Source organism: Chelonia mydas, chromosome 12, assembly GCF_015237465.2.
Source record: "Chelonia mydas isolate rCheMyd1 chromosome 12, rCheMyd1.pri.v2, whole genome shotgun sequence".
Lineage (NCBI taxonomy): Eukaryota > Metazoa > Chordata > Testudines > Cheloniidae > Chelonia > Chelonia mydas.
In genome coordinates this window covers 9174523-9202155 of record NC_051252.2, presented here as the reverse complement: position 1 = coordinate 9202155, position 27633 = coordinate 9174523, and the positions used below count along the sequence as shown (strand labels likewise).

At 42.5% G+C, this 27633-nt stretch overlaps 1 protein-coding gene across 10 annotated transcripts in view; it reads left to right on the top strand.

Moving 5' to 3' along the window:
* Positions 1-27633, top strand: part of NECAB2 (N-terminal EF-hand calcium binding protein 2) — a 378861-nt gene that overhangs the window by 323114 nt on the left and 28114 nt on the right. For all 10 annotated transcript variants that reach the window (XM_043526524.1, XM_037877468.2, XM_043526527.1 and 7 more), the window contains 2 exons: positions 1448-1566; positions 9933-10012. In XM_043526524.1, the coding sequence (XP_043382459.1) occupies positions 1448-1566; positions 9933-10012 (199 nt within the window). The remainder of the gene's footprint in view (positions 1-1447; positions 1567-9932; positions 10013-27633) is intronic.

The window sequence follows — 27633 nt, the reverse complement described above, 5'->3', positions numbered from 1 at the left end:
AATTGCACTGGGTTCAGTGAGTCTAATAAAAGACTTTTTGAGCCCCAAAAGTGAATTCTGGATCCATTTATTTTAATCCTTTTCCATTCTCTGTGTACCAAACAGAGATTTTTTTTCTCCATCTCACATACAGTTTACAGCTTCTTGCAATGATTCATAAAAGCCACATGACTTTCATGACCTTCATATAAGCCCATATAATAAAAAGGAATACACATTTCCTATGTGCTGGTTAAGGCTTCTTTTTGAAATGCGTGTGTCCCTGGAGGTGATTTAAATGTTAAATTCCCCATCATAGTGGATGTAATATTGCTTCTTGTAAACATTTTAAACAAACCACCCCAGAGGTCTGCTCTTCAGAGGAAGTGGGGAAAAGCCCATAATGCACCTGGTCTGTTGTGGAGGGTTTGCACATAGGTGGAGACAGAAGGAATTCCTTCCTGTTTTCTGCAGCAACTAGTGCATCTCTTGCTTGTTTTGATCGAGCCCAAGTTTTCTGAACTTAAGGACACACTGTAAGATCCATCTCTCTTTTCTCAAGCTTCTGCCTGGGAGATGAGGGACAGAGAGGTGGGGAGGCTGACTTTCAGTTCATTTGGTTGGATGTGCCCATTTTTTCTTTTATACCTCCGTCCCTAAGAGTTGTATGTGGTGGTCATAGCTGTGCGTGTGCCCTGAAACTTCTGCAATATCAAAAGATAAAGGTGGGATTTTCAAAAGTGCTCAGCCCTGGCCTAACGCTGCTCCCAGTGCAGTCAATGGGGAGTTGTACTATAGACTTCAAAGGGAGCAGAGTTAGATTGCTGCTGTGCACTTGTGAAAATACTGTAGTTCACTGGACACTGAATTTGTAGCCAGATGGAGGAAACAAGAGGCTTTTGATTTGCTGAGGTCCTGTCCTATCACCGTTCAGCAGGGAGTGTCATGGCAAATGCCATAAAACCTCAGAGTTATGAACACCAGAGTTACCAACTGATCAGTCAACCACACACCTCGTTTGGAACTGGAAGTACGGAATCCAGCAGCAGAGATGACCAAAAAAAAAAAAGAAAAAGAAAAAGCAAATACAGTACAGTGTTAATTGTAAACTACTAAAAACGTAAAGGGAAAGTTTAAAAAAAAAAGATTTGACAAGGTAAAGAAACTTTCTGTGCTTGTTCATTTAAATTAAGATGGTTAAAAACAGCATTTTTCTTCTGCATAGTAAATTTCAAAGCTGTCCCAAGTCAATGTTCATTTGTAAACTTTTGAAAGAACAACCATAGCGTTTTGCTCAGAGTTATGAACATTTCAGAGTTACAAACAACCTCTATTCCCAAGGTGTTCGTATCTCTGAGGTTTTACTGTGTTTGAAACATATTTTTATGAATACAGGCAGGTGACAGGGGTTACCTAGAGTGTGTTCTATTATCGTCTCTTTAGTTATCTGTATGTGCTTGAATTGCAGACACTACCACAGTAAATCTGGCCATGGTGTAATGGATACCTGGTATGACAACCCTGTGCCTAGTTATTCCCCCAATAACAGAATCATGACCAAGGAGCACAGGAAAAGCTTCCAGACTGGTGAGTATTTTATATGTTCTTTGCATTTTGATACTCTGTCGTATGGGCCTTTGGAAAGGTCGGACTCACTGCTAACCCACCTCTTTGTGGCTGGGAATAGTGTAGGCATTTCTCTGCTTGCTCCCGGCATCCCACACAACAGAGTCATAAAAGTCCTCCCCCATACAATTCAAAGAGCTTGGGCTTGGATCAACGCTCATATTTTTAGTGTTGATTTAGAAGCTGAATTAAAGGCTTGGCATCCATAATCTATAACTGATCTTATTAATGTCCTCAGGGCCGGCTCCAGGCACCAGCATTCCAAGCAGGTGCTTGGGGCGGCATTGAGAATGGGGCGGCCGTCCGTGTCCCATGGCGGCAATTCGGCGGCGACTGCTTGGGGCGGCAATATTGGTAGAGCTGCCCCGAATGTCCTATACAGCACCAGCAATGTGTTCTTATCTGCACCCCATTTGTTCCCAGCAATACTTTTAAACAAATGCACCCTACCTTTACATTTAGTCATGATATTATCTAGATGAGCCTTCTAAGTTAGTTTATCAAACGTAACTTCTAAGAAAGTAAAATTTTGAACTACCTGTATTTTTTCTGCATAAAGGTTCCATTCTTCCCCAATCATCTTTCTTGTGAAGATTTGTTTTAGCCAGTGAGACCTTAAATCCCCAAGTATCTCCCCATTCTGAAATCACCCTGAGCACTTCCTGGGTTCTCTCCACAACTCTGTTAAGTCTTCTGTGTTCGGCCTGTATAGCACAGTCAACCGCAAATAGACCAATACCTATTCCTGCTCGTATACTCTCTGGGAGATTATTAATCATAATGTAAAACAGGGCGGGGCTGATAACACTCGCCTGTGGAGTGCCATTAGTTTATATATAAGGTTAACATTCTGTCACAGATACTTTTCATAAAAATCAGGGACAGATCATGGGCAATAAACAAAAAGTCACAGAATCCCGTGATCTGTTGCTGACTTTTACTAAAAATACCCTGGAGGAGGACTGATTCAAACCCAGCTGCTGCTTTGGCGGCCCGGGGACTGAGGCTCCAGCAGTCAGGCTGCCCACCAGCGGCTCCGTCATTTCCGGGGCTGACAGCTGCTCCAACCCTGCCCCGGAAGAAGTCCCAGGGATCCCAGAAAGTCACAGAATCCGTGACCTCCGTGACACAATCGTACCTTTATTTATAAATATTCAATGTATTGCAATTGCCAGATTCTATCACATAAGAAATCTCTTATGCACCAGAACATTCTTCCTTTTATTCCAATTGTGGCTAGTTTATACAGCAAGTCTTCCCTCCATGGCATGTCATATGCTTTTTCAGTGTCCAGAAAGACAGCTACCATAAACCCTCTGTTCCTCGTGGTTTTTTGTATTTCTGTTTCTAATCTTACAATATGATCAACTGTGCACCTACCTTGCCTGAAACCCTTTGCACCATTTACAATTTCAAGAATGCTATGAATCTCTCATTTATCACTCTTTCCATAATTTTGTCCACACTTGCTTCCATTCTGCCAGTAGTATTCCTTTTCTCCGTGTATTATTATATAATTTCAATAAAACTCTGAAACTCCCTTCTGCTAAGTGTTTAAGCATTGCATTACTTATGCTATCTTGACCTGGAGCTGTATTTTTACTTTTGTCTATAGATTTTTTGAGTTCCTGGATGCTGAAATTTTCATTCGGTTCATCATCTTTATGTTCTGTCCAGCCATGTAAGAGCTCACCATTTTCTTCAGCAAACATTCTTTTCCCCTCCACATTTGCAGGAGACAATGCTGCCCGCTTGTTTTTTTTGTTTGCAATGTCACCTGAAAGTGAGAACAGGCATTCTCAGGGCACTGTTGTAGCCAGAGTCGCAAGATATTTGTGTGCCAGATGTGCATGCTTCAACCACCATTCCAGGGGACATGCGTCCATGTTGATGACAGGTTCTGCTCGATAACCATCCAAAGCAGTGCAGACTGACACATGTTCATTTTCATTATCTGAGTCAGATGCCACCAGCAGAAGGTTGATTTTCTTTTTTGGTGGTTCAGGTTCTGTAGTTTCCGCATCAGAGTGTTGCTCTTTTAAGACTTCTGAAAGCATGCTCCACACCTCCTCCCTCTCAGATTTTGCAAGGTATTTCAGATTTTTAAATCTTGGTTCAAGTGCTATAACTTGTTTGTTTTAGCAATTGGCTGAACAAGAAGTAGGACTGAGAGGACTTGTAGCCTCTGAAGTTTTAAATTGTTTTTTTTATCGAGTGCAGTTATGTAACAAAAAAAAATCTACATTTGTAAGTTGCACTTTCAGGACAAAGAGATTGCACTACAGTACTTGTATGAGATGAACTGAAAAATACTATTTCTTCAGTTTATCATTTTTGACAGTGCAAATATTTGTAATCCAAATATACAGTTTGATTTCGATTACAACACAGAATGCAAGGTATATATGAAAATGTAGAAAAACATCCAAAAAAATCCCTAAATTTCAATTGGTAGTCTCTTGTTTAACAGTGCAATTAAAACTGCGATTAATCACGATTCATTTTTTTAATCTCGATTATTTTTTTTAGTTAATCACGTGAGTTAACTGCGATTAATCAACAGCACTAATCATTTACTATAAAACCAGGTATACATTTGTTTTTACTCCGTATCCCATTCATTCTTTTAACTTGTTTCTCTCTCTGAAACCTCAGAATCTTTGTTCAGTTTTCCACAATGCATTCTCCAACTCTCTTACATGGCCTTTTTAATAATTCTTTGTGCCATTGCTTTATACCTGTTATAATTCATTAAGTTCTTGCTATTTATTGTATTTCTGCTTGTTTGTATGCCTTATTTCATTCTTTAGTTGCTGCTTTACAATCTTCATGCCGCCAGGGACCTGGATTTCCGCGTTTGTGGCAATTAGATGTCTTATGTATAGCTAGGTTGGCTGCTGCAACAACTCCCTTTATTATATTATCATGAAATTCCTCTAGATTATCACTTATTCAATGATACTTAGAAACTCTGCACACTTACTCTTAGAGAGTTCCCAGTTTGCTTTTCTAAGGCTCCAGGTAGGAATCCTTTCAGTGTTTTCAACACTACCATGGTGTGGATATATAATTTAGCACAGGGATTCTTTATCGATTTCCCAGATGCATTTACTTGCTACATTACTTGTTGCAATTCCCAGATCTAAACATGAAACTGTTCCATGCACCGAATTAAACCTAGCAGTTACTCCAATATCGAGCAATGCCAGTTTGTGCATGTCAATGAACTGTTTCAGGCATTTGCCATTATAATGAGTTTTCCTACTTCCCCATAACTCATTATGGCTATTAAGGTCTCCACAAATAGTATACAGGCCTTTGGCACGCTTGGCAAACTCTCCTTGTTCTAGGTTGTCTAGCATTTTACATGGGTGTAATGCTAGACAACCTAGAATATAAAGGTGCTCTTATTCTGCAGAGGAATCTCAACAGCATTGCACTCAAAACTTAAGTTCTGTACTTCTATGTTACCATAACTACGACCTTCCTTTATAAATATACAGATACCGCCTCCTCTTGTTATTTCTCTGTTAAGTCTGTGTCCCGCTGTCTGGAGTGGCTCACGATTGTGAGTGCCTACGTTAGGACTAGGGTGACCAGATGTCCTGATTTTATAGGGACAGTCCTGATATTTGGGGCTTTTTCTTATATAGACATCTATTACCGCCGTCCCAATTTTTCAGACATGCTATGTGGTCACCCTAGTTAGGGCAAACTGTCCAAAGCAGGGCAAACACCCCCAACTGCTGGTATGTTCTATCATTCAATTTTACCAAGCCACTAACAAATGGGAATGCCTAAATTACTACAGCAGTCCTATAATGGAGTCACAGACAGTCCCCTTAGACACTCTAGACTCTATCTTGACACCCAGGCAAGCTAGAATATGCAATAAATACACAGTGTAGTTGTGACAGTGTTGGTCCCAGGATATTAGAGAGACAAGGACCCACTTCTATTGATGTGAGAGAGAGAGAGAGAGGCTTTCGAGCTACACAGAACTCTTTCACCTACCTTGTCTATGTGATAAATGGTCACTTACACCAAAAATCACAAATCCCAGTTACAGCCAGTCCCAAGAGAGACCAGTCACTCCCCCAGATCGATTTGCATCCCAGATCTCACACCAAAGACAATGCTGGTAGTCAATTCTACAGTAAACTTACTAAAGGTTCATTGGCTAAGAAAAAGGAATGAAAATTATTGAGAGGGCATGGAAGTAAAATATATATGAACAGGTGAATCACACTCTATAATTTCAAAAGGTAACAGAGACGTAGTAATTTGTCAGTTTCCCCAAAATCTTTTAGGTCTACTCAGAGTAACTCTGAGGATCTGATCATCTTGATCAGTTACTTTGCCCTGTTAGAATCCAAACAGTCCAAAGATGAAGAATTTTTCCCTGTGTCCATACTTATAGCTGCTTCTCACAGAAAGCAAGTTCCAAGGGTAATTACATCGTTACATGGGCTCTTTGAGGACGAGACAGAGGAGCGCATTTAGAGTCTTTGATCTCCGTTCATCACACACACAAAGACCACTTGCTTTGAAATGTGCTAGAATTACTACTTTCCTATTAAAGATTTTCATTTGCATTATACAAGGCTTCTTTCTCATTTGATGGGTTATTTAGTTACAGGGGAATATACAATGTAAAGGTTTGCTATTACATTATAACAGGATACAGATAAATGAAAACAATTCATACAGAATCCCATTGAAGTTGAAACACAAATACATTCTTATACATTAAACAGTCTATATTACTACACAAGTGAATTGGCTTGGTTTCCAGCTGTTCTGCTGTAAGTGGTCAGTGAGGCCTGGGCCTTAGGCATGAGCTGGCACCTGGTCTGTGAGTGCATAGTCTGATTACATCATATCCTAGAAGTCTAATCATAAGTTTTCTCATTTACTGTGTTTCTTGTACACATATCGCACCAGGTTTGTTTTCCATTTCAAACGCTGTTTTCTTTAACTCCTGGCCATGTGTTATTACACTATGTGTGTTAAAGCAGAAAAAGTATTAGAACCATGTTGTTTAAACTACATTATTACCTTCATTTAAAATTGCATGAATATGATCTATTGGGAGATTGACCATATGCAATACTTTTCTGCCACTTTTGTTATAATGTTCATTCTTTCAGTCTTCTCCCCTGTCTGTAAAGTACAATTAATCACTTGTATCATAAATGCTATACATTTCTCTTTGCCTACAAGCAGGACATCTTCATCTGTTCCCCTTATATTATCTGTCCTGCCCTGAATTGCATGTCATTGTCCCAGCCACTCTTCTCCATCACTGGCTCTTTCCTCCTCCTCCACATTTCACTGTGAATATCTTTCGGTGGCTTCTGCATAGAATATTTTATGGATCGTCTGAATTTTCTGTATCTTTCTAATTCGTTCCACTGCCATGCACCCTTTGAGTGCTGCACCGTGCTTATCCCCACAGGGGCTGCATTGTAGTTTTGGTCCTTACATACAATTCTCATATGAGTGTTCTCCTCTGCAAGTACCACACCTCATTTCCCCCTTTCAGGCAGCTCCCACCTGCCCAAACCTTTGACATTTATACTGTCTCAAAGGACCCGGGATACATGGCTTAATCTGGAAGAGCTGATATCCTATATTAACCCTATCAGGTGGCGTTGCACCTTTAACTGTTACTCAAATCATTGTGTTCTCCCCATCTCCTGCTAATCAATCACTCAACAAACAGCACTTTGTCTTCCCCTTTTGCCCTTTCAGTTTCATCCTCAGTCATGCTTAGGGGAACCCCATACATTACACCCTCTTGCTTCTGTCATAAATTTAGGTAGCTAGCAAATTACTTCTGTTGTCCCTAAAACTGTATTTTTAAGAAGCTTCTCAGCCTGTTGCTTATGTGTACATTCTACTAATGAATCTCCACTCTGCATTCTTTTAGCTCTTAATATATCTCTGATACGTCACCGAATCCATTCCACTGTTTTCATGGGATTAACATCTCCCATCTTTACATCTTCAGCTAGTAATTATAAAATGTCAGTCCTTTTCCTTACTCTTTTTTCCATCCCTGCCTGCTTCCTCTTCTCCGGATACAGATACTTCTATTCTTTTCTTCTTCTTCTTCTTTTTCTGAAGCCATTCCTCATCCCTTGTTTCTTCTCCCTCATTTTCCAACATAACTTCCAGCCTTTCCCTCTCAGACTATATTTCCAGCAAGCCAGTCATCAGCCTAAGCCATGGCTGAGTTCCAAGTCCCAGCGCTTAACCCCTCTCAGCCTACACTGCCAGCCTGGAGCCTGGCCAGCAGCTGTCCCAGCCCAGCCAGCCATCAGCCTCACTTCTGCTCCAGACTTCTTTTCTTCACAGCACCACCCAGCTGCTCCCCAGAGGGACTTCATCTTTAATTTCTCTGGTCCACCCTGCACATGCAGCCAGGTAACATAACTGGCCCAAGGCCCACCTTATCCCTTTCCTTGCCTGTGTGGGGTACACACATTATCACAGGACCCCTCCAAAACTACAACCATGGTTCAGAACACTCCTGAGCTTTGGGGAAACTCACATGTGAACTTGTCCCTCATCTCTCTAATGAGTCAAAGCTCAACCTCTGATTCAAACATCCCTTAATACCCCAAAACTTTGGGCAAGTCGGGATCAAATTTTTGCTGCTTGACCCCATCTCTAGCTGCTGTGTATATTCATGGGACTATATGATGCAGCGATCTGCATCCATCTCCATGGTGCTTTCTGTCAACATAATCCTTTCCACATCAGTTAACAAATAAGCTTGACGAAACGTTGATATATGAGACATATGGAGAATGCTTCCTCAACCCCATCCCTCCACACTTTCTAATCATCAGTTCTCAATGACTGAGACCCTAACTAAATTGGTTCTCAGGGAAGAGCACCAGCAAAAGCAAACGTGTTTGTGGTACATGTCTGCTTACTGCCAATCCCTTGCCCCAGCATTTAACAGTAGCAATGTCACAAGCAGTCCCAGGATTGTTGCATTCTGTGTCCTTGTCTTTTGGAACAGGAGGAATAAATGTTCTGGGTTTGGATCTTTGCAGTAGTATTTGGAGAGCAGCGCAGTTCTACTCAGCAAAGGACAGAGCAGCTCCCCAAATGGGAAATGCTTTCCTGGAAGATACTGTTTGGACAGGAGGTCGCATGCTAAGCTTATCAGAGACAAGGGTGCATCCCAACTTTTCCTTCTGTTTGGAGTCAGTGCTTTAACAAGGGTCTCCAAGAAACTCTCTAGTGCTAAAACAAGTCACAACAAGCCATTCAGCTGGTCAAAGGAATGACCTTCCTGAGGAGCTAGTCCAAAAATCCTGCATGGCAAACTCCTCAGGCCAGCAGGGCTGAGAACTGAACTCATAGTCCCAAATGTCCATCAGCATCAGCATTATGGTGTAAACACGGCCCTGGTGCTGCTGGCAAAGTGTTTCTCAGACAAGAGCTGATTTCTGTAACTGAGACGAAACCTAAACCTTACTGGCAGGTCTTCTGCAGGCTATCTTGTCTGTGTATGCCTGACCCTCAGCTTCTTCTGCAGTGCTGTAAGTGAGATGTAAACTGCCCGTGGCCAGGCAGCTGCCAAAGGATGTCTGGTAATGGCAGGTTACAGAGGGAACAATCAGAGAACAATGTGTAATATCTGCCAGCTGCAGAGAATAATTGTTTCTGTAAGGATTGAAGTGTGACCGTTGACCCTGGGAAGGCCCTTCTGGCACAGGCTGGGTATTCGTTATATGTGCTGCATGGGGATTCGTGCAGGGAATCAGCATGAAGTTAACTTGAATAGGACATGAATGCAGGCCCCTGCATTTCCTTAAGAAGGGGAGCTGATCTCCTGCTGAAGAACTAAAAATGAAATGAGATCAAATAAGACCATTACAATTATATAGAGACACAGACCTGAACCAAAGCTCTACGTCCAGACTTTGGGAAAGTTTGGATCTTGGTGATAACTTTGCAGCCACCAAAGCCACACTGCTATGTCTAGCGTTCGAGCCTGAGCAGAGCTAGCGCATAATGTCTACCTGCGCTGGGAATTGCACCTCCCAGCTGCTGTGTAAACATATCCCTTTTTAACAGTAATTTCTATTCCCTTCTTCAATTTAGGCTCAAATATTGGCACTAGGCTCAAACCAGCACTAAACTCAAATGTTTTTCCATTGACTTTCTGGGAGAGTTGGATCAGGCCCTTTCAGAGAGCAAACTAAGAAACCAACCTGCTTTTAAGCACCTTCATCATATGCTCAGAGCATATATGTATGTGTAGGCTTCGTTTTTTTGCTGTATTTATACTTGACTTCTTACATTAGGTTCCTCAGAAACCAAGGAAGAAGGGCTGGAAGCTCAGATTAACAGATTAGCTGAACTGATTGGAAGATTGGAAAATAAGGTAAGAGGCTTTTTCAAGGTTTTGGCTAGAAAATCTCACAGTCGAGATATTCTTCAGTTTGGAAGACTGTTGCGGATACAGACTAACATGGCTGCTACGCTGAAATCTGTTGTGAGTGCTGCATTCTTAAGCCAAGGCCTGCCCCGCCATTTTCCCTCAGTATTTGTGTACGCATTACCACGCCTGAGCATTTACGCCAGCTACCGCACTGGGTCTGAGTCAACAAAAATGTTCACACCCCGCAGAAAAGGGCACGGCCAATTAATGCTGGTTCAGAATATTGAATGGGACACTGTCAATTTAAAAATCATATTCTTAAAAATGACTTTTCTTGCTTGTTAAAAGTGATACCTTTGTTGATTACGCCTGAGGCATCCAATTCCCTGTCACCATTTATGGTGTGTCTTTACTAGGTGTGCTTACATTTTGCACTTTGCTGACTTTGGGCAATGAAAACAGACGAGTAGCTGGCCCTTGTGCACTAATACACCTCTGCAGCATTTGGGTTACAAATGCTGCACTGGAATTTTTATATCCAAAAAACAAACAAAAAAAGAAGCCTGTTTTGGTCTTTCATTTTGGGGCAAATCCTCTACCCCAGGAGTGGGCAAACTATGGCCCAGGGCCGCATCTGGTCCTCCAGACATTTTAATCCGACCCTCGAGCTCCCACGTAGGAGCCCGGAGCGGGGACATTCTGCTGCTTCTGGGAGCTGCTTAAGGTTAGCACCGCCCAGAGCCTGCCCCACTCCTGCACCCCAACCCCCTGCCCCAGCCCTGATCCCGCTCCCACCCTCCGAACCCTTTGGTCCCAGCCCGGAGCACCCTCCTGCACCCCCAACCCCTCATCCCCAGCCCCACCGCAGAGCCCACACCCCCAGCTGGAGCCCTCACCCCCTCCCCCCGCACCCCTGCCCCAGCCTGGACCCTCTCCTGCACCCTGAACTCCTCATTTCTGGCCCCACCCTAGAACCCACACCCCCAGCCGGAGCCCACACCCCAACCCCCAATTTCATGAGCATTCATGGCCCGCTATACAATTTCCATACCCAGATGTGGCCCTCGGGCCAAAATGTTTGCCCAGCCCTGCTCTACACACTGCATGGCCCAAGTAGCTGGGCCAGATGCTAGGCAAAGATGCTGAGAGGGACAAGGAAGTCATCTCTGTGGATCCTACATGCCCCTCTCCCCCCAAAAAACATTGGGGTGAAGATGCGGCATGCGGCAGTGGATCCTCTGGACCACCCATACCTCCCTGTCCCTGTCCTCTGTAATATTACCTCCTCCTTCTTCTTGTCCATTAAAACACCTCTGGATCTGCTGTATGGATATGTTTAAACTGCAATTAGACACTGTGACAGGTTGGCTCACAGAAACCCCCTTGGAGCTGCCAACTGATGTGCCAAGACTACTTCTGCCCCTGCTTTCCCTGCCAGTGTGGGACTCCAAAACCCTGCCTGGTTGTGCCAGACATGCTTGCTGGCTACAATCACAGACCCAGCTCTGGACCATGTGCCACAAACTGCAGGCTTAACTGAAAGCAGCTTAAGAAATGTTCCTGTCTCTAACACTCAGATGCCCAACTCCCAATGGGGTCCAAACCCCAAATAAATCCATTTTACCCTGTATAAAGTTTTTATACAGGGTAAACTCATAAATTGTTCGCCCTCTATAACACTGATAGAGAGATATGCGCAGCTGTTTGCCCCCCCCCCCCCCAGGTATTAATACATACTCTGGGTTAAATAATAAGTAAAAAGTGATTTTACTAAATACAGAAAGTAGGATTTAAGTGGTTCCAAGTAGTAACAGACAGAACAAAGTGAATTACCAAGCAAAATAAAATAGAATTAGTCTATGTTTAATACAGTAAGAAAACTGAATACAGATAAAACCTCATCCTCAGAGGTGTTCCAGTAAGCTTCCTTTTACAGACTAGTCTCCTAGTCTGGGTCCAGCAATCACTCAGACCCCCTGTAGTTATTCTCCTTTGTTCCAGTTTCTTTCAGGTATCCTTGGGGGGTGGAGAGGCTATCTCTTGAGCCAGCTGAAGACAAAATGGGTGGGGGGTCTCCCAGGAGTTTAAATAGACTTTCTCTTGTGGGTGGATGCCCCTTTCTCCCCCTGTGTAGAATCCCAGCTACAAGATGGAGTTTTGGAGTCACATGGGCAAGTCACATGTCCATGCATGACTCAGAACTTACGGGTAGCAGCCATGGTTCACATGCTACCTTGAACGTCCTCAAGTAGACTTCTTATGTGGATTGGAGCCTTCCAAGATCCATTGTCCGTTAAGTGTTTCTTGATTGGACACTTAACTTGCACATTCCTTTCTCAAGAAGCTGACCAAATGCTTTACTAAGGCTACTTAAAATCAAGCAAGTACACAGCCAATATTCATAACTTTGAATTCAAAAATTATACATGCATACAGATAGGAGGAATAGATTCAGAAGATTATAAACTTTACAGAGATATGGTACATGGCATATGTAGCACAAAACATATTCAAGGTATGTCATATATACATTCATAAGCATATTTCCATAAAGCCTTATGGGGTGCGTCGTCACAGACACCTATGGCTGGTCCATGCCAGCTGACTGAGGCTCTTCTGGCTTGGGCTAAGGGACTGTTTAATTGTGGTGTAGACATTTGCGCTCTGGGACCCTTCCACCCCGCAGGGTCCTACAGCCTGGGCCCGAGCCCAAATGTCTACACCATAATTAAACAGCCCATCAGCATGAGCCCCACAAGCCTGAGTCAGCTGGCACAGGCTAGCTGTGGGTTTTTAATTACAGTGTAGACATAAGCTAGGTGCTCAGAGGAAGGCCTTGGATTTGCTCTGCATAATCCTTCAAACAATTACTGTTGCACTGCTTGCACACACTGTCCCTAGTTAATACTCACAGCAGTAAGTGTTTGCAGGGTCAGGCCTTCGACTTTATCACCTGAATAAACTATACAGAATGTCAGCACTTTTTAATTCAGTAACATCCCTAGTAGCCGTGTGCCCCTTACTCTACTGTGTTTTTTTATTCATTGTGTATTCATTTTTAAAAGCAATCTTCAAGCATTCCTTATCAATTATTCTGTCTGTGTGCCACTATCATTATAATCAGCAGTCTTTCTAAGGGAGATAAATTAGCCCTGCTTTAGACACTGCTAGATATCCAGGTTCTAGAAGCCTAGTGATTGACCGGTATATTTTAAAGCAACAGAAGACTGGCTTGTTTAAACCATCTTCTCTTGTCAACCTCTGCGCAAGTTGCTGCCAGCATTTCTGAGCTGAGCTTTCTTTTAGCATTTCATTAGGGGTGGTGAGCTAATACAGTAGCTCCACCATCAGAGATTTCTTGCATGCTGAAGTACTTCATGGTGGTTGATTTTGAGTCTGCTAACAGACTTTTCTGAAGGATTTTAGTGCGTGTATGTGTGTGTACACAGTATAAATCCAACCCACACAATGTATTCAGAACTTTTTTTTTTTATAATCACTTTGGGAAATATCATGCCATCAGTTTATATGAAGAAGTTCTCACTTAATTCCACATGACATTATGAGCCTACATTGCTATGAATCAGTCTGTGAAGTTTGTACAGCATTTTAGGGTCCTTCTAGATGAAAGGCACTATTCAAATACAATAATCCTAATTCTTGGGAATAACAGGAGTCATTCAAAAATAGTGATGGTAATGGACAATCCGGAAGGACCAGAGAGAAATAACACAGGGTGAGTCTGCAGTCAGAAAATACATCCTTTTTATTTGTAAAGTAAGCAAATTTGCTACAGATTCTCGACAAGACAGTACACGTGGAGCCCCATGATCCTGTTTTTAGTAACTTCCCGGAGTAGAGCCACACTTTAAATTCTAGTGAGTTCAAATGAATCTTTCATCTAGATGCTGGTTTTGGTGCCATTGATAACCTCAGGTTCTAACATATAGTTCGATTTGTTCCCCCATCTTCTTCTCGGCTGGTGAGTCATTTTCTTTAACTAGCACCATGGATACGTGCTCAATGCTTTCAACCTCCCTTGTTTCAACTGATGCAGTTTTGCCTCACAGTCTGTAGCTCCTCCTCAATGGCTGGTAGCTTATTCTGGGGCTTCGAAAGGCAAGGCGCACACGCCTCCAATTTAACATGCATCTCTTCTTCTAGTGCTTTAATTACCCATAAAGCTGTGTATTGGGAGATTCTTCAGAGCTACTCAGCTTCTAAGAAATCTGATTGGTTCTTCAACTGTGCTATGGACTTGGTAGACCCCAACAGGAGTTTGCACATCTTTCCCATGGAGGGTTAACCAGACCTTGGCTAGCTCTCAAAGATCTTCTGTGCTAGCTTTGCCCTTCCCTTACATTTTGGTTCAAAAGTACATTGACATTTTCAGCATGCTGGGATTTCAGGCAAGCGTTAAAAACCCAAGAACTGAGAAGTGTTTGCTCGCTGACCTTGAGGGAAACAATATGGAAAAATTCCAAGGCAGCCCCAGGAAATTCTCCTTTCAGATTTCCAAAATGAAAAAAGCTCAAACGAGAATAATAGACAGTACAACGAGAGAGAGAGAGAGAAATATTTGCTTAGAGCTGTCTTATGAGGAGGCTTGAGTTTGAATACTGTTAATTCAGAGAAGCCAGGGAGATGGAAGATGATCAAATATCAAAATGCCAGGTATATTTCTTAACACGGTCAAATTACACTCCCACTACAGATACAATCACCCCATGTTGAGGACTGAGCCCCACATCAGAAAAGCTAGTTTGTTACTTGAGTTTCCTTGAAGGCTGGGAGAAGAGGCAAGAAATCTGACTTGACAGGTCTGACCACTGCTGGTCCCAAATGCAACATCATCATATGTGGAAGGGAAGTGATCTCTCTAGGGTGGGTATTGATGCTGGTTGAAAAATCACAGAAAAAAATTGCCAAAAGCATCCAGCTAAAATTAAAATGTTGATCATTCTCTAAGCTTACAGGAAAAGAAGAAAAAAGTAAATGGAAAAAAATTCTGCATGTTTTTATTTTTCTGTGGTGCTTTATGAAAATCAGAAGAATTTTGACCGGAAGTATCCCTATCCCTTTATACATTGGTTACTTTGCTTATGATAGAAGGTAGATAAATCACATGGGTCTGAGGGAGGAGAAAAGGAGCTACCGGAACTCCAGCCAATCAAAGTGTAAATTGCCTTTGAGGAAGTGTCTAATGGCATAGTTGGCTGTAGTGAATTCACAGCGAATCAATGTCAGGCTTGTTCTGGATGGCTGAAAATGTCATAGGCAGACTACTCCCATTACAGCCCCGAGAAAACTAGGAAAACTGAAAAAACCTTATAAAACATATATCTACAGAACTGTAAAGTGAGATGACATCTAACAGTAACTTTAAAAGGGAAAGTCCTTGATTTAGGCTTTCTGACTCCATCTAGTGATTGACAAATAAAACTACATCTTTATTCAGTGTCACTGCAGGAAGTATTTATTTAATAGAAATGTAATAATTTTACAGTAACTTAAAATAGTCTTAGAACCCAATAAACAGACACATTCCATGGCAAAGGAATAGAGGAGAATAGAGGAAATACTCCCTTTGAAAAGTAGCCTCCTCTAATACTAGATAAAGTAAAAGTTAAGCTTCAGATAAAGATCTGCCAAAGCAGTAGATTCATAGAATCATAGAATATCAGGGTTGGAAGGGACCTCAGGAAGTAATCTAGTCCAACCCCCTGCTCAAAGCAGGACCAATCCCCAACTAAATCATCCCAGCCAGGGCTTTGTCAAGCCTGACCTTAGATTGATACTGCAAAAGTACTGCAAATGTCAGTCTCAGTTTAAATGCAAAAGCAAATAATCGCAGTTAAAGCATAAGTAAAACAGTTTAAACTACTTTGGCAATCTCTATGCAAATACTGTGCTTCTCTAGAAAAAAGAGGTCCACAGACCTAGCTTCTGCATCCCCCATAAGCAATTAGAACATTTACACCCATTTCCAGTTATCAACTGAAGCATCCTCTTTGTTTCTGTAAAGTTTTCTTTCTCCATTTATAAGTAGTCAAATCTATTCCAAGCAGAGTCTTATTCATCCCAGCTATAGTGATGGAGAAATACCCTTTGATATGGATAGAATGCTTTTACAGATGAATCTCAGAATTGTTTGCTTTTTATTCCACTGGTGTTACTTTGTGCCACAGCATCTGAATTATGTCTCAGCCTGATACTTTCCATAGTGTCTTGTAATACAGCCATCAGTTGCCTTTTTTATGTGCTTTTTTCTTTGTCGACTGGCACAAGCCACACATTTGCCAAATGGTCCTGATTTCTGGAAGTAACTGTGACACCTAATGCAAACCAGTTCTTGTTACTAGCTGCCAGCTGAGAGTTGCCTGCCCTGTTTCGAATGCATTGGTGGCCTCGGACTACATTTTGCTGGAACAGTTGCAGTTTTCATGGAGAACTTTGGTTTCTTTCAAAACTTGGTGGTTGTTTTTCCAACCCTAACCAAACACTGATTTAAAACATTTTTTGTAAAACAAAAAAATGAGACTTTTACATGTCTGAATATTAAGGGACTCGAGAAGAAGAATCACCTTCCGTTGAGGTTTGGTCATGTGAGCTATCAGCCCCTTCTGAATATAGAAATGGCAGAGTACTGATAGCAAGGCATTCGCTGGGGTTTCTCTGGCACTGGAACTCTCGTCCTTCCTTGGTCTGCCAGAGATCCGATAAAGGCCTTGTCTTCACTGCTAACAAAGGTGCTTTTTTATCTCAGGGTGCCTGATATTTGTGAGCTGTCCTGAGGTAAAAACCCAGTGAAGACCAGGCACTTCAGTTTTACCACCAGGTAACTCATCACCGCTAACCCTGTTTACCTCTCAGTAAAACTGAAGTGCCGGGTCTTCACTGTTTTTATCTCAGGATAGCTCCATTCATGCTAGTTACCCTGAGGTAAAAGACACCTTTCTTAGCAATGAGGACAAGGCCTTTAGTGATTGTTCCACAGGATTTATTGTCACAGCTCTCCTTGGGGTAGGAGAAAGATGATTGGGGGCTGATTGCAGCACTGAATTATTGTTGTGATGGAAATGCTGGTGGGAATGGATGTTCTCCAAAATGCTTTTTTCCCTTTCCCTGTAGTTCTAATAAGCTGTGACAGGAGCAGTTTGTATGGGGAGCAAATCCCGTTGTGGTCCTTCAGCCTGTTGAATTGCATTTGGTTCTTCTAGTCCAACACAGGGTGCTGGATTGGTGCTTCGTACCCACAAATAAATAACTCTTTAGTTCTGATTTGCATTTTTACAATGGAGGAGACTAATTAACACCCACACATACCTAGTCCCCTGCATGCTGTTCGCTGAGCTGAGTAGGAAAATAGAGACTTATAGCGATGGAGGCCTCCGCAGAGGGATTGTAGTACCACATTCTTGTGTTTGAAAGTGAGAAACACAAAAACTGCTTTCAAGAGGAGAGGAAAAGCAACATGTCTCTTTGAGACCACAACACGCCTCTGTTTTCCTTATAAATTGGTAAATTTCACAAACCTAGTTTGTTTGATATTTGAGACTCTCTCAAAGGAGCTGATAGATTTCCACTCCATACGGCTAAATGCAGTGCCTTGCATAATGACAGGTTTCAGAGTAACAGCCATGTTAGTCTGTATTCGACTGCATTCGATGAAGTGAGCTGTAGCTCACGAAAGCTTATGCTCAAATAAATTGGTTAGTCTCTAAGGTGCCACAAGTACTCCTTTTCTTTTTGCGAATACAGACTAACACGGCTGTTACTCTGAAACCTGTCAAAGGAGCTGTGTTCCCAAGGAGGGTTTAGCTTTTCCTCAGTTGTCAGGTCTCCCTTTAAGGTTCCTTTCACTGGTTTGTCCAATTTTCCCTGGCATTTTGCCATTCCTGTAACATTTGTGAAGAGGCTTCTAGAGAAAATGAAAAATATTTTTGAAAATAGCCCATTTTAATTTGGGGGGGAAGGGGCTGGAGAGGAGTCCAGAATCTGGCCCAAAGGGTCGCAGTGTCCATTAGATACAACAGATATAAATAAATCCCCAGAAATCAAAACTGGCCCCAAATACCTACCTAGTATTTGAGAAAATGATTCTACTTTTGCTCTGGAAGAACACGTTTATTTTTCTGTACTGCTGTGGTATATGGATTGTACTAAATAGAGAGCAACAATTGAGATTGCTATTAGTGATGACAGCTCTCTATACTTCTTCTTGTTGCTGGTTTTCTTTTGGCAGGGTTTTTATTTTTTCCCTTCCCATCTTCATAAACGTGTGTATGCATGGCGAATTGAAAAGATAATTGTTTCAGTTTTCTTTTCAAATTGTTACTGATGTTTCTATTTTTCTCTTTATAAGCTAAAAAATGCTTTTAGAAAAAAACAGTAAATAGAATTCGAAACAATCACAAACTCATTCATTAATGTGAGCAAACAAGAGATCTCTCATGTCGATGGTACGGTATGTCACACACACTTTTAAAAGTTTTGTGGTACATTTATTTATTTAGATGTATATAAATGCTAAAAATGGGCACCAGTCCATACACATCAGGCTCCCTTGAAGTTACTTAAAAATACAAGGAAATTAATGCATCAGCCTCTCTAAAGTGCAGCTGTATAACTCATAATTCAATATAACTAGAGCTGGCTGGACAAGAGATTTCACATACACACAAACAAATACGAAATTTGAAAGTTGTTTCTCTTTTGCAAAGTTTAAAACTCACCAATTTTTGTATTTTCTAAAATATTCATGCAATTTTAATAGAAATTTTGAATGAAATCATAAGAATGCCCATACTGGCTCAGACTAGTGCGCCTTCTAGCCCAATGTCCTGTCTTCTGACAGTGGCTGGTGCCAGATGCTTCAGATGGAATGAGCAGAACAGGGCAATTAACGATTGCTTTGGTTCAAGCACATCTGTTGATCTGTACTGGGGCAGCGTGACCTGGGGAGAGAGGGCTCTGTCAGATGGGTAGGTAAGTAGGTATATAGAGCTCTTCAGGTTGTATTCTAGCCAAGCTGAAGGAAATGGATGATATGGTGCATCCTTTATATCCTGACTTTCAGAGAGGAGCTCCAGGTAGCATTTGTTGATGAATGAATACTTCAGGGCAGGAAACCTAAGAACCTTTGTTAGATAGCAGGTGATCCTTAAGCAGAGGTCAATAGCAGTAACTTGGAGGAAGCCATATTCTGAGGATTCTACCTTGGGAAGGTTCCCTTCAGAGAAGGATGTAAGGATGCATCAGATCTGGACCCTGTAGTCAAACCAGAAATAAAACCATTAAGAGCAGGATGAGGAAGACACGCCCTTCCTTCTTCCCTTCCCTCCAACGTTTCACTTCCTGGCAATGTCCCTTTCAGTATGGTTGCAGCACCCAAAGCACTTTCACTCCAGCTCTCTTTTCTCTCTCACACACATCGTTCCTGATGGGGTTGCAGCTGCAGGTGGCAGTCTGTCACTGAGGAGGAGACAGCATGGCACACAGCTAACTGTAACCAAGAAGGCACCTGCTCTCTGATCAGGACTCAGAGAGGAAGCCACACATTCTGGGTACTGTCCCCCTTGTTTCCCCCAACTATTTCGTGATGACCCATCTGCAAAGGTGCGCAGTCACATGACTCAGACTTGGTCAGCGTATATCTGATAGCCTTGGAAACTGGGTGGAGGAGACGAAGTTTGGCGATCCAAAGCCTCCACTTCTGGAACCCTTGTATTCCTTTTGCGTATTTGTTGTCCATGGGTGATATTCAGTCCTGTACGGAGGGCTGCCAGAAACACTGTGCACCATCTGTGCCTTCAAAATAGGCTTGGGTGGACTTAAATGGTGCATATACCTTGTATTGGCCCTCTGCACACTGGCGCAGAGGGCCAATTACATCCCATCTAACTTCCTGGACAACATAAGACTTAGATACACACACACTCTCTCTCCCTGCTAGCTTCAGTCTCCACTAACACTTGTACCATTGTATGCAGATCCCTTTCTCTTTATTTAGCTTGTAACTCTGACTCTTCATGAGCGGCTTTTCATTAGCGCAAACAAACAGATATTAATGACAGCCGAATGGCAGTGCCAGTGAGATTCCTTCTCCCAGAACGAAGTGGTGCAACCCCATGATTGCTGTGAGAGCGCGTTTTGATTAGCATTTAAATCAAGGAGTTGCTAGTAATTAAACATTGCCACCATTGGTGGGGAAGAGGTGGGGTGGCTTGTTGAACTGTTAATATTATTGCTGGAGTGTGGGACTCCTGGCAGGAAGGATTTCTGCAGTGATGAGAGGGGTCAATAGTCTCAAACTGCAAAGTGCTAAGTGCCTGTAGTAACCATGACCTGTGACTAATGTTGACTGCTCTGGAGTCTGAAATGGAGTGGAGCTTTCCACAGCTGAATTGTTTACCTGTCCATTGGAATGCAGCAGGATCTTCCCCTAAAGCCAAGGCTGCAGCTGCTACTGGAAAATATGCTGCCTCCCAAAATGGCTTCCCTTTTACTCCTCATCCTCCTAGAAAAGGGAGGGTTGATTTCTCATTACCTCTAAAGCTGTTCAGATGTAAACTGCCAGTTCCTGGTTTCAAGGGAAATTCCTGGCACTCTCAGCCTGTGAGGGGAATGTAGGGGGGCCACCTGGAGAAAATGTATGGCTGATTCATGTGGAAGGCTCAGGGCTGCCTTGCCCTGGTGCTGAAACAATTTTTGTAGCGGGCATGCTGAAGGCAGAAACCCTGTATTTGGGTTGTTACTACTTCAAGCCAGGGGGTGCAGCAGCACCCGTAGGTCCAGCACCTATACTGTCCTGAGTAAATGTCCAGAACAATCACTAATATTACTTGAAGGTGTGATATAGGGGGGTCTTTTACCTGACTGATTTCCCAGGAGTGATCCTGGTAAATTCAGTGTCTGAGGGATGCAGTGATTGGTTATACTGGATAGCGCTGGCAGACCTCTAGAGGAAAAAGTACATATCCAGCCTTCCTCCCTGGTCTACACTTAAAATTCAGATTGACCTAGCTATGTCATTCAGGGCTGTGAAAAACGTCATGTCCTGAGCGCTGTAGTTAGGTTGATCTAACCCCCAGTGTACATGCAGTTAGGTTGATGGCAGAATTCTTCCGTTGACCTGGTTACGGCCTCTCAGAGAGGTGGATTAACTAGATTGATGGAAAAACCCTTTCCATCAGTGTAGGAAGTGTCTGTGCTACAGAGCTACGGCGTCATAGCTGCAGCTGTGCCGATGTAGCACTTGCAGTGTAGACGTGCCCTCTGAAAAGGTGCAGTACAGGCAGCACCAGTGCAAACTTCTCCTCCTGCTGCCCCATTGAACTGCCTCCCCTTGACCTGAATAAGCCACCTCTCGAGGTGAAGGTAGTTTGGTCTATAATGGCTATTCAGTCCTTAGCATCTCTGATGCAGTGTAACTTCTGGGATGAACAGTGCAGAAAGGAAGAAGTTTTTAAGGCCCGGCTTGACAAAGCCCTGGCTGGGATGATTTAGTTGGGGTTGGTCCTGCTTTGAGCAGGGGGTTGGACTAGATGACCTCCTGAGGTCTCTTCCAACCCCGATAGTCTATGGTTCTATGAAGATCTCTTTTGGGTGTACTAGGAACCCCTCGTCTTTGCTCCCTCTAGTTCTGCTGGATATCTTCTGTCCTTGCAATGCCCTTTGAATTTTAACAGCACATGCCAGTGCAGAACAGTCACAGATATAACAATATATCACAGATAGAATGAGTCGTGGAACACCTGGGCCCTGCTTTAAAAACACCACAATGGCTTGTTATGAAAAAATAAAACAAAAAGTGTGTAGAATTTTTCATCCTGATTATTTCCAGCCCAGTGGCTTAAAGAAAGTTACATAAGCAGAAAGACAAGGTCAGGGAAGTAATATCTTTTACCAATTTTAAAGTTGGTCTGGTAAAGATACTACCTCCCCCACTTTGTCTCTCTAATACCCTGAGAGCAACATGGCTACAACAACACTGCAGACATTAAATAAACAGAAACATTTTAAAGAATCCTATATTCCTATATCTGTGAACACCTGCGGCCTGCCTTTCAGACATGGCAGTTATACCATACTTGCTGTATCCTAAATTACGTAAGCGGAATTCACAGCAGGGCTCTATGGAGTTAGTGTCATCTAGGGCTTGGGCAACATTACATGTATGTTGATATCAAATAAAAAACCCAAACATCAGAAAAGTTATAGCTTAAGTCTGAGCCGAAGGGTCAATCCAGTTGTGGCCTCTGGACCATTGGAACAGATGGACTATGCCATAGGGAAGATGGGAGCTTGGAATGGGGAGATGTACCATCAAGTGGTTTGAAATGAGGATCAGGTTATGAAGTGCTCCACAGAATGATCATATAGTTGAGGGTGGGGGGACCTCAAATTTAGTCTAATTAAATGAATATAGGACAGGATCCTCAGGACTTCCATTGGATAGCTACATTACACACTTGGTGTAGTGGAGACTGCAGGAAGACATGGCTGGGGGAAAGTGTTCATATCAATACTGGATTTAATCAGTCCCCTTGTGTTGTCATAACAACTTAAGGCAGCTCTGTAAGTAATGTTCATCTTGACAATATTTTTAGAAATTTGGTTGTCAAGGCAACAGAATGCAGTTTTCGAATGCCCCGCGGCTGGTGTTTCTACCATTGCTTTTATTCACTTTTTTTTATTCGCAAAGAGCAAGGCTGACTCCTGCATCACGTACTAGGAAGCAACAGGGGAAACTGGATGAACTGATGATATAATGCCTGCATTTCGATGGGCTCTTCCTTGTTGTCTTTTACTCTGTACATTTCTGATGCCTTAACTTGGGGAAGTGAAGGTGTTGGAGGAGAGAAACCCTGTTTCTTCTTCCTGTTTCCCTTATTTTCCGCTCCGTTCTTAAGGCGTTATTTTGATGCCACTATTTCCCCTCAGTCTGGAAGGACTGCCCAGGTTTCTTTCGAGCTCTGAAGTTATATGCTCTTTAACTGGCTGGAGAGCTCAAAGTACAGTCTTGAGAAGATTAACCATTGGAACAAACTACCAAGGGAAAGGATGGATTCTTCATCCCTTGAAGTCTTCAGATCAAGACTGGATGCTTTTCTGGAAGAGATAATTTAGTCAGATTCAAATTAGTTGGCTCAATAAAGAAGTAACTGGATACAATTCTCTGGCCTGTGTTATTCAGGAGATCAGACTAGATGATCTAATGGTCCCATCTAGCCTTAAAAATCTCTGAAACTATAATACAGGATTCAGGCTTTTCTCATCTAAAAGCCCTTCCCTTTTTAATATACACCATGGTTTGCTGGCAATCTCCTATTGGGCAAAAGTCTGTTTCCTTTTTGTGTCTGTTGGGTTTTATGTCTGCAGGGCTGTGTGTGCGGTTGCTGGGGAGCTGCGATATTGAAGCCCAGTTTCAAGCTGGTATTTGTTTGCCAGTCTGTCTTGTTTCTCCCATTGGCTTTGTTATAGTTAGATTTTTGTTGGGTGGCTGGTGTTTCACATACAAGTATCTGTCTGAATTACAGTAAAATTATGTTGTTGCTAGTTTGTCCAGGGAGAAATCTGACTTGAAAGCCCAGATCATCAAACACTTGAACTCTGAGGAAGTTTCAAGCCCAATTGTGTGAATTGAGTTTATCTCTTATAACAAGGCACTTGCTTGTCCTTGCAGCCTGTGATGAGCCCACTGCCTTTTCAGCACTTCCACTCTTTGCCAACCTGGGGAGTTGTGGATTGGAGCTGGAACTCTGTAGCAAAACAGAGCACTTTGAACAGCTAGGATCCAGGCATTTTTCCTTTAACTGATTCTACTTTTCCCTCACTCCAGTTTTCTATCTTGAAAAGTTCCTTAACATGTTAATGAAAGGGAAATGGGAAATAGCATCGAGTACTTGCATACAGGCCAGTCTTTCCCAATGCACCTACTTTAGGTGGATTTTTTAAATTTTAAATTGCATTGCATTGACCTGGAACTTTGTCAATGCTCTTGAGGATAGCTAGTGACAATCTAAAGGGCGATATTTTTTTAGATATATCCTCCACCTTTGTCCTTGCAATCCTGCATGATGTGCACCCCAAGCCGTTGCACATACTGCTACCCAATTTGCACATTTGCAGGTGCAAATGCAGGTTTTGTGCCCACAAAATGAGAGTGTACAAATATGGAGGCTGGATTGAGGCAAGCTAAGGATTTGGCCCGGGGTTAAAACTGTGTGCAAACTATAGACCTGACTTAGATCTTCTTATTACTGAGTGTCATATCAAATTAGCTGCATTGTACATTCACCCATCTGTAATAGCTGATTTCTATCCATGCTCATTGCATAGAATATCTAAAATCAGATTCTGTTCTGTTCCAGACCCAGCAAAGCAGTGTAAATAGGAACCTTAATGTGGCTGGTCTGTAAACCAAACTTTACTAAAACACGGTAGCCTTCCAGATCTAAAGTCACCCAGTATCTTTCTCTCTCTCTCTTATTCTATTACCAAGATAGTGCTTGTTAAGTGACGAATTGAAGGCTGGATTGATGAAGAATGATGCTGACTTGCTGCAATCATGCCCCTAAAGCCTGCCTGCCTCTTTCACATAACCCTCCAGACCCAGAGAATCCTCTGAGATGCAGGTTTCAGAGTAGCAGCCGTGTTAGTCTGTATCCGTAAAAAGAAAAGGAGTACTTGTGGCACCTTAGAGACTAACAAATTTATTAGAGCATAAGCTTTCGTGAGCTACAGCTCATTTCATCATGCATACAGTGGAAAATATAGTGGGGAGATTTTATATACACAGAGAACACGAAACAATAGGTGTTACCATACAGACTGTAACAAGAGTGATCAGGAAAGGTGAGCTATTACCAGCAGGAGAGAGGGGGTGGGGAGGACCTTTTGTAGTGATAATCAAGGTGTGCCATTTCCAGCAGTTTACAAGAACAGTAGGAGGGAAAATAAATAAGGGGAAATAGTTTTACTTTGTGTAATGACACATCGACTCCAGTCTCTATTCAAGCCCAAGTTAATTGTATCCAATTTGCAAATTAATTCCAATTCAGCAGTCTCTTGTTGGAGTCTGTTTTTGAAGTTTTTTTGTTGAAGAATTGCAACTTTTAGGTCTGTAATCGAGTGACCAAAGAGATTGAAGTGTTCTCCGACTGGTTTTTGAATGTTACAATTCTTGACGTCTGATTTGTGTCCATTTATTCTTTTACGTAGAGACTGTCCAGTTTGACCAATGTACATGGCAGAGGGGCATTGCTGGCCCATGATGGCATATATCACATTGGTAGATGCGCAGGTGAACGAGCCTCTGATAGTGTGGCTGATGTGATTAGGCCCTATGATGGTGTCCCCTGAATAGATATGTGGGCACAGTTGGCAACGGGCTTTGTTGCAAGGATAGGTTCCTGGGTTAGTGGTTCTGTTGTGTGGTTGTTGGTGAGCATTTGCTTCAGGTTGGGGGGCTGTCTGTAAGCAAGGACTGGCCTGTCTCCCAAGATCTGTGAGAGTGATGGGTCATCCTTCAGGATAGGTTGTAGACCCTTGATAATGTCTCTTTGGTCACTCGATTACACACCTAAAAGTGGCAATTCTTCAATAAAAAAACTTCAGAAACAGACTCCAACAAGAGACTGCTGAATTGGAATTAATTTGCAAACTGGATACAATTAACTTAGGCTTCAACAAAGACTGGGAGTGGATGTGTCGTTACACAAAGTAAAACTATTTCCCCTTGTTTATTTCCCCTCCTACTGTTCTTGTAAACTGCTGGAAATGGCCCACCTTGATTATCACTACTAAAGGTTCTCCCCCCATCCCCGCCCGCTCTCCTGCTGGTAATAGCTCACCTTTCCTGATCACTCTCGTTACAGTGTGCATGGTAACATCCATTGTTTCATGTTCTCTGTGTATACAAAATCTCCCCACTATATTTTCCACTGTATGCATCCGATGAAGTGAGCTGTAGGTCACAAAAGCTTATGCTCTAATAAATTTGTTAGTCTCTAAGGTGCCACAAGTCCTCCTGTTCTTTTTTCTCTGAGATGCAGCTTCTTATCTGAAAAGTCTTCAAACACCCCTTCTTTTAAAGCACCTCATGTAGCTATTACAGCTTAAACCACCCGAAGGCCAGAGGAGAAATAAATGAAAGGCTTCTTTGCACACACCACTTGCACTTTTGTTGATTCAGTATGTGCCAGGTTTGCCTCGTTGATTGGTTGGTTTGGTTGACAAAGCAAGGACGCTTCAGGGGGAAAGGGATTGTATGTGGGATCCTGGAAAGAAGGGCTGCTCTGAGCTCTGCCCTGGCGTCCCAAGTCATGGCTGGATCAGTAAAATAACTTCCTGAAAATTCAGCTCAAGGTGACTTTGCTGTTCAGCAAGCGACATTTTGAGTTATACAATAAGAGCCCCATTGGAAGGTCTGCACAGTGAAGAAACTTCCTTGCGTTACTGACTTCAGTATCTCTGTTCAGTGTGCTAGGAAGGGATTAAAAATGTCAATCACACACTGATACATAAAAGCCACTGCAGCCTGGGATAATGCTATGTAGGCATTACTCTGGCTTCAGAGGCTTTAAAGATCTGGTAGTTCTCCTAGCAAGAGGAGACACCTGTGAATAGGGCTGTATCCACCTCACTTCCCAATGCCCCTATTCCCACAGTACCAGATATATTTGGGATAACTTAACCCACTACTGTACATACATATGCTGCAATACATAATGTATCTCTGATTTTAATTTTGTAATGTTGGTTGATATTATGCAGTAATACATCATATTTCTCTGTCGGCAAACAGCACTGACTGCATTTTCAAATCTCACCATATCTACAGGCCATTAATAAAAGAGGTTACGGGAAAAAATCAATTCCTTCTTTATTGATCTTAGACTGTATAGATGCGTGAAGGGTCCTAACTTTCTTTCATATGAGAAATCTCTAATTCAGGACACCAGTTAAGCACACAGCTGAGGGATCATTTAGAGACAAGATCAGTTGCTTTCATTCAGGGTTCAGACTGGGGTGCATGGGGGAAAGAGGGAACAGTGAAGGTGACCTAATTTAAATGTTGTGTAAGATGCACATTGCACAAGGCAGCAGTGCGTGAGGAACACCTGTTGTTGTTGGATTCCTGCCTAGTTCTATATCAATATATACATCACATATGTGGCGATTATGTTTGGGTGGTAAATTGCATTTATCATGCACCTTTCACGTCCTCACCTGCCCTCTGCCCATTGAGCCAACTGCTGCTAATGTTTCAAGGCTTAGTCACCATTTTATCTGAAATCAGCCTACCACAGAAATGGTCCCTTGGGTCTCCCGAATGTGACATTTCCCTCCTACATTTACAGTGGCCACATCCAACATTGGGAGACTATCCAGTCTTGCATATGCGCTTTTAAGGGCTTAGATCTCCTGACCCTTTGGAGATAGAAAAGGGAGGTTTTATACCATTTGAAAGGGGAGATCCCCAGCAACTCAATGGGGATGCAGGAGAACACATTGCCAGCCCTGATGCACTCTTGGTAGACAAACAGACTCAAGACACGACACAGTGCAATAGTTTAGCCAAGGGAAGGTGTGCAGAGATTGTTAGTGAGGAGGGCAAG